Source organism: Dendrobium catenatum, unplaced genomic scaffold (genome assembly GCF_001605985.2).
Source record: "Dendrobium catenatum unplaced genomic scaffold, ASM160598v2 fragScaff_scaffold_1336, whole genome shotgun sequence".
Classification (NCBI taxonomy): Eukaryota; Viridiplantae; Streptophyta; class Magnoliopsida; order Asparagales; family Orchidaceae; genus Dendrobium; species Dendrobium catenatum.
In genome coordinates this window covers 113217-120933 of record NW_021319798.1, presented here as the reverse complement: position 1 = coordinate 120933, position 7717 = coordinate 113217, and the positions used below count along the sequence as shown (strand labels likewise).

At 33.2% G+C, this 7717-nt stretch overlaps 1 protein-coding gene across 1 annotated transcript; it reads left to right on the top strand.

The window, feature by feature from the left end:
* Positions 1-6747: 6747 nt before the first annotated feature.
* On the top strand, positions 6748-7332 carry LOC110099384 (gibberellin 20 oxidase 2-like; the record flags this gene model as incomplete). The annotated part of the gene is given in 3 exon segments (XM_028699524.1): positions 6748-6944; positions 7031-7154; positions 7213-7332. Coding segments are annotated over 3 exon segments (441 nt in total), but the record flags the coding sequence as incomplete, so codon positions are not given.
* Between the last annotated feature and the right edge of the window lie 385 nt (positions 7333-7717).

The window sequence follows — 7717 nt, the reverse complement described above, 5'->3', positions numbered from 1 at the left end:
CTGCGGTACAACCACTGCTAATGAGCTAGAGCTCAATAAAATACGTAAGCAATGTATACGAAATAATAATAAATATATGAGCAATTAATTTAAAGCACATGTAATTCCATACTTAATATAAGAAATGCATAACATCACATTCTATCATGTTTATTGTTCAACATATTTATACAATTCATATGATGGATATAGTCTTTTGTACCCTTCCAGTTTTCTAAGTCAAAGTTGGGTCCGAATTCTCAACTTTTAGAATTGAGGCTGCTCTCTCATTCAAGGTTGAGTCCGAATTTTCAACTTTTAAAATGTAGAGAGTATAGGTTTACCTCATCAGATCTTTCGCCTTTACTTATGCGAGACTATCCCCATATATGACTTATTTCACCTATCCAAACCTCTCACTTTTAACAATCATAAAATATGTTATTGTAGTTACTATTTAATGAATCAACAAATTTATACATGAATAAACTGGAATAAACTAGAAACAAATGCGAGATTGCAAATATATAAAATTTTATTAATACTCATGACATCGTTTAGATATCTCAACTTACTAGGAATTGGGTCTCTTAAATCTTGCATTCTTTTCCTATTGTAAACAACCTAAACATACATTTCTTTATTTATACATGCTTTTAAATAAAATAACACAAGAAATATGAATATATTGAAATTTACCTCAATTGCACTCTTCTTCATTCAATCAAACATTCCTTTGTTCTCCTAAAACTCTTTCTCCCACACCGTCCTTTCTTTTCTATTTTCTCCTTCTGAATTCAATAAACCAATTTCAGCATCCCCCTTTCATTTCAGCACATAGCAGCACACATAATTTCAACAGCATACAACAAACCTTTTATTTCAGCATTTCAACAGTCCCTTACTGGATTCCATCAATTAATTTCAGAAAAATAATAGCACAGAAACACTGATTGCAACAACCTGAATTACAGCAACACTCCATTAAGGACACTCATATTTCAACATGCTTCTTCCAGATTTTAGCAAACTTACAGCCCTTATCTTTATTGCTTTCTTACCTCAATGTTTTCTGAAGTTTCTTCCCACAGCAGCTCTTCATTTTCCTACTGATTTTCACATTTTTTCAGATTTATAAACCTACAGCAGCAGCTACAGCCAGCCACCAACCAGCCTTTGCTTCATGCGACCTGCTCACTGTTCGAAGGTAGAAGACAATTGACGAGTGGGAGAAGGAATAGGGAATAGGCTAGTGCTTTACTTCAATATATTAATATACTACTAATTATTTTCCACTACTGCTACACTACCACCTATCCAATCCCTCTCATCCGTTGATCTCAATCAGACCTATGCATGTGTGGTTAAGTGACTTTAGCTTAGGAATAAAAAAATGAACTTTTTACTTCTGCTAGTAGAATACGAGAATTATAGGATCAAAACCTAATTTGCAGCCGTCCTTACAGATTGAATCACGTAGACCTTTCCTCGGTAGTCACCGTCATCGAGCCCCTTCTGACTTCACCTTTCTCTCACTCTCTTCTACCTCTCTCTTTACTCTCTCTCTCTCTCTCTCTCTCTCTCTCTCTCTCTCTCTCTCTCTCTAAGAGGAAACTTATATCTTTTTAAATTTTATATAAACAATTTATTAGTCTAAAACAAAACCTCAAAAACTATCAGGACCTGGCCCGGATGCTCGAATTACGAGGCGGAAACAGACGGTCGGATGGTTAATTAAATTTTCACTAAAACCTCTAAATTAAAATATATATATAAATACATTTCTCTTGGAGTGTCATGCTTACGATATATATTCTCTCATTTTCCACTCATTTTAAACTTTTGAATAATACTTGTATTCATTTACACCTCATGCTTCTAAATTACAGTAAACACCTCATGCTTCTAAATTACAATAATATAAGGCATTAAGAATAATATGCATGCTCAATTTAAACGTAAAATAATTCTATTAAAAATTCAATTTGAATATGACAATCAATGTTATGCATATCTATATGTGTTACATATATTATATTTTTATTATTTCTATAAATAGTACAACCATCACATGAGCCACCGTCTATTATTGCTTGTAATCACAAATTTCATTTGAATTGTGGCTAATCCTGCTTTTATCATGAGCTCTCAAAGCACATTGAATTAGATAGTAATTTGATTCAAAAATCCTTCAACACTAATATTATTTCTCTTCCTTATATTTCTGCAAATATTTATATTGTTGACATATTTATGAGAGCTATGACACAAAAATATCATCAATTCCATATGTTCTCATCATTAAAACTTCTGGAACAACCAGAGTCAATTTGAGGAGAGATGTCAATTGGAATTATGGCATATCATAAACCTTCTATTTTTATTTCATAATTAAAGCCCGTGCGATTAAGCATTACAATTTTTAAAATTTTGATTTAGGAATAGAGTTACAAGTTCCTTATTAGGTTAGATTTTGTTATTTTAATTGTTGATACTTAGCCTTGTGTCGTGCTAAATTTTTTTATATAATGATGAGAATCCTTTGTTCGAGGGCAAGGAGTCTAATTGAAAAAATAAATATTTTAGATGATATAATCCTTTAGCCTCTTCTTTTAGAGTAAGGGGAAACAAACAACACAATTTGTCAACAATGATCTTGTCTCTGCCTACCAACTCCAATGGTCTCGTTGTCTTTGCGTGAATGCTGCCTCCATCAAGCAAAAAATGATGATCACCATTCCTCCAATGTCAATCTTTGTCATCAGAGCATTCTCGTATTGGCAAACTCTCGTCAAACAATGCAATCATTCGCCTTGAGCACGTCTAAGAGCTCGTCGCTCTCCTTCAAAAGTGTGTTTAAGAGCTTCGCCTCCAAAGCTTCTAACATCCAAGTTTTTTTTTTTTTCACTCAGCAGGCTCTAATTTAAGAAATTGGCCCTCCACAACAAGTGTGGTTGAGGAATCACCATTAGGAATGTAAGTGAGCCGGTTCAAACTCGACTCGTTAACGAGCTCGCGAGCCAGCATATCGAGCTTCGAGTTCAAGCTCGAGCCTATAATAGAGCTTGTATAATAAACGAACTCGAGTTCGAGCTCAACCCAACTTGACTTGAAAGCTTATCAAGCTACTTGATTATATTACATATATTATATTTATTTTATTATTTTTATTTAAATATTAGCAAGCTTATATTATACACTTTAAAGAAAAAACCCTAGACGCCTCACGCTATAACTCATTTCGTATTTTCGTATTCTTCTTTGCCTCACGCTTGCAAAGCGGCTTCGTGCCTTCTTGACTTCGTCTTCCACTGCGACTTCGGCTTACAAAACTTGTTATTGAAAGCAGTTTCTCAACGGATGAGATTCGCGACTTCGTCTTCCACTGTGACTTCGGATCTTCACGCCTGTGTTTCAAACAACTGAGATTTCGATCTATTATTCTTCTTTCTTTAACGGCCTTCACCTGTAGTTTCTAGCCATATTTAAGGTAATCTTTCATAGAATCTCTTATGAGATCTGATTTTGCTCTTTAGGCTACAATATTTCTATAATCTTCTCCACTTCTATTTTTCATTACTCAGTGGGTGTCCTCGAATTTTTTTTCCTTCGATTTGTTAGTCAACATGTGTATGGGTGTCATGCACAAAAACCTTATTAGTTCCTCGTAGACAATTTGATGCTTCTAAAACAACTAGCATCAATTTGAGGGGAGATATCAATTAAATATATGTTATTCCTTAAATCATTAGGATCAAGCCAGACAGGACAGGAGTACATCAATTATTTCCTCTAAAAAGATTACTAGGCTAACCATGTTAAAAGATAGGCTTAGTTAATCGTATACTCGATGTAACCAGGAATCTCTCACCATCACAATAGGGATGAATTCTCGGTACCATAGGTGGCAGACTAAAGGATTAGCATCTGTTTCTGGTTCAAACAATTGGAAGAGTTGGTCAAGTAGCATTCGTAGTCTCCGCGCCATCACCACACCAAATTATAAACTCTTCAACTGAAAAGTCCTAAATAAAGCTAAAACCTGGCCAACGTCTCAATGAAACAAAAAATGACTAAGTCTCCATGCAATTTTTTTCGGTTACTTCCGTTAAAAATCCTCCTTCTATACGAGCTGAAAATGACTAAATTAAGCAAAAAAAAATAAAAAAAGGATGTTCGAAAAGCAACACCCATAACACTACAAACTACAATCTTCAGAATCAGCCAAAAATCCCCACACCGCAGGCATAACGAGGAAAGGAAAACAAAAAACATGACAAAACAGGCTGATGAAAGCAAATCTTACCGTTACCACAGGGGGCGACTATATATATTTATTTCTATCCGATAATGCTTTTTCCCCCTTTTTAGTGGTTTTCCACGTAAAAACTTTGGTGTCTCTTATGAATGCTACACCCTCTCACTTATCTGCTTGTGTGCTGGATCTTCGTACAATGCTAAGACGTTAAACCATATATTTCTCTACCGCCGCGAATACTCCAGGACGCAACAAATATGAATGACAAAGGTGGATTCTATTCTACGAGTGTTAATGGACGACCGAGGTTGGATTTTGGTAACAAAGATATATGAAAATTTGGGCTTAAGATCTATTCTGATAATCATTAAAAAGTGATTGTTCATAATTCAGTTAATTCTATATTTATTTAATTGAATTCAATTTTATTATATGATTCATATTAGTTTTCTTTATTTATTTATTTATTTATGTTTTAGGCTACGATAGCTTACGTACGAGCCTTATTAACTCATTTCTATTTTTTCTTTTATTTCCAGGCTCGAGGAAGGGTAATAAGCGAGCTAAGTAGTTTGTATAACAGACTCTGATCTATGTTGTATGTATGTTTTAGTTAATTTTTATTTTTGTATGCTTGACTTTTATTTATGTTATACTCTCTATTGTCAAGCACTATTGTAGACAGCCTTCAGATTATATATTTTTGGATGACATATACAAAATTAAGTTAAGATTCAGTGGTCTTACATTTTATATTGCATTCAATAGTGACTCTGTGTAGTATATAAATTAGAAAATTTATTTTAGTACTTCTCCAACTAGATCTTGGGGTTAGCCCTGCCATAATATGACCAATGCAGTTTCAGGCCAGGTTATGAAATATTGTGCATGCGAACTTCGATGCTTGTCATCACCGCTAACATTGACGTATGCAATCACTTATTGGGTCAATGCATAACGTCGACACATAATGTCAATGCATTCCAACTTCTTCAGACATCATCACCAACAATGGTGATACACACCATATCGATCCTAAAAACTAATGCATGTCATTAAATATTAACATCCACATCAGCTTATTTCATTATTTATCATCGCTAATAAGACCGACGAATGTTACTGTTGATAAAGCCAATGTCAACGCTAAAATTTATAATGAACTTCTTTGATTATGGTCTACTCTCATCATATAAGAACAAGAACAATTGAATAAATCATAAATGATTTATTGTAGATGGTTTCAATGCCTTAAGACTCATCCAACCTCAATAAAAAAATGCATCATTTATAGTTTATATCTATTATATTATATCAACATCTTCCCCAATTATGGGGAATTGCACCATTTATAACTTCCAACATAAACTAGTGAAACCATTCTAATTGGGTTGGGCTCCGTGCTTTTTTTTCTTTTAAGATTTTTCATGTAAAAACTTAGGAATCCGCTATGTTATTTTCTTTAATCTAGGCGTGTGGAAGATCTTCGTGCAAAATTAAAATATAAAACTTTATCAATCCTATAATCATGAATATTCAGACACACAATAATACGAATACTTTATTTGAATTTATGATGTTACACTAACCGTATTTTTACATTCATTACTATTATTTATTTTCTAGCTATAAAAGAAAGAATACAACATCCATTCAAATATCATTACAAAGCAAAATCTCATCAATTGTTTTGGAGAAAATTTGAGTCTTAATCCAATTTAATTGGGTTTATTTCGTACTCATGTAATTTTATTATGGATGAGTTCAATGCAAAAATTAATTATTCAATTAAGTATTGACATGTCACAAAAAAAATCATCTTGACCGGCCACGAATCTTGATGCAAATCTGAATTGGAAGCTTCCAAAATTAAATAAGGACCATCTAAAGTCTAATTTTAGTAAACTTATTATCAAATTGAACATCTCAGCAATACGAACCAAACAATATCAAAATCGACCCAATCTGAGTTCAAATGAGCCCAAATCTAGAGATAAAAGCATAATAGGAAGCTTCAAAATATTAATGGGATGACCAAATGATATCCAAATATGACATGCTTTGAGGAATGTAATAGCAAGTATTTTGATTCAGACAAATAATTTTTTTAGGAGTCTTTATAAGTCTAAATCACAAGCCATGTTCACCATAGCATAGATATAATAGTGCTTTAATTGCACTAATTTTGCATTATTTTTTTGGCATTGGTGCACTTTCTTAAAAATTTAACATACGTCAGTATAAGTGATTATTTTGGGATTGTCAGGCATCTGATTTCTAACATGTTTCATCAGAATTTTTTAAACATAATGGATTATTTTATGAATATTTTTTATAATTTTTAAAGCTCTCAATTTATAAATATAAACTATTTATAAATAAATATATAATTATATTAATATTTAAGTTATTATTTATTATAAAATATCCCGTCATTAATGACATTAAAGTCCTTTCCTCTTCTTAAATCAGCTAAGGGGAATAGACCTGTCAATTTCAGGTAATCCTTTTTCTCCATGTCACTCAAAGAGAAACAGAGAGCTCAGCGAAAGTCCGGCGAAAGCTGCGGCTACGCCAGCACCTTCACCGGCTGATTCTCCTCAAAACTCCCATGGAAAGAAACACTTTCCTTTCGTTTCTCCCCTTGCTCCACCGTCGTTCTCGAATACTTCGCCAACAATCTCGGCGAGAATTTTCGACATTTCGGGTTGGTTGGCATTTCGTATAACACACACACACGCTGATCATATGTTTCCTTTTTGTTTTTTGACATTAATTAGAAATTTTACGCAGGGAAGTGTATCAGGACTACTGCGAGGCAATGAGCAAGCTTTCGCTGGAAATAATGGAGGTCCTCGGGATGAGCCTTGGCGTCGGCAAAGCTCATTTTCGTGATTTCTTAATTACTACCCTCCATGTCAGAAACCAGAGCTCACGTTAAGAACAGGGCCTCACTCTGTAATTGCTTCGGACAGGCCGTCATCGGCGGTGGAGGCCTGATCGCCGGAACTCCGGCGTGGAGGGCCTTGCGAAGTGAAAGATATGTTGATAAAAGTTGCGCGTCTCTTTACAAGGAACAGTTATCATATCTTTGATTTTAATGATTTAATATATTTTAATTTGGTCAAAATTTTTAAAAAATTTATGATATGTTGATTTTTAGGAAATTATCACCGTATAACTTTTGATATGTGATAGATATCATTAATTTGAACATTTTGATGAAAAATATTAAATTTTCACTAGTTAAATTAGAAGTTATGATTTTTTTGAAGTAAATATATAATATACAAATTTCATATTTTTTACTGCATTGTATGAATTATTGCATTTGTGATGCAATAATTAATTTAATTCTAAAAATTTTGATAATTGACAAAGATATAAAGAGGCTCGTAAAGAATATAAGAAAATAATATGCGATGCAAGACTTTAACTTTTAGTGATTTATATAATAGATTAAATACTAAGCAGAGAGAA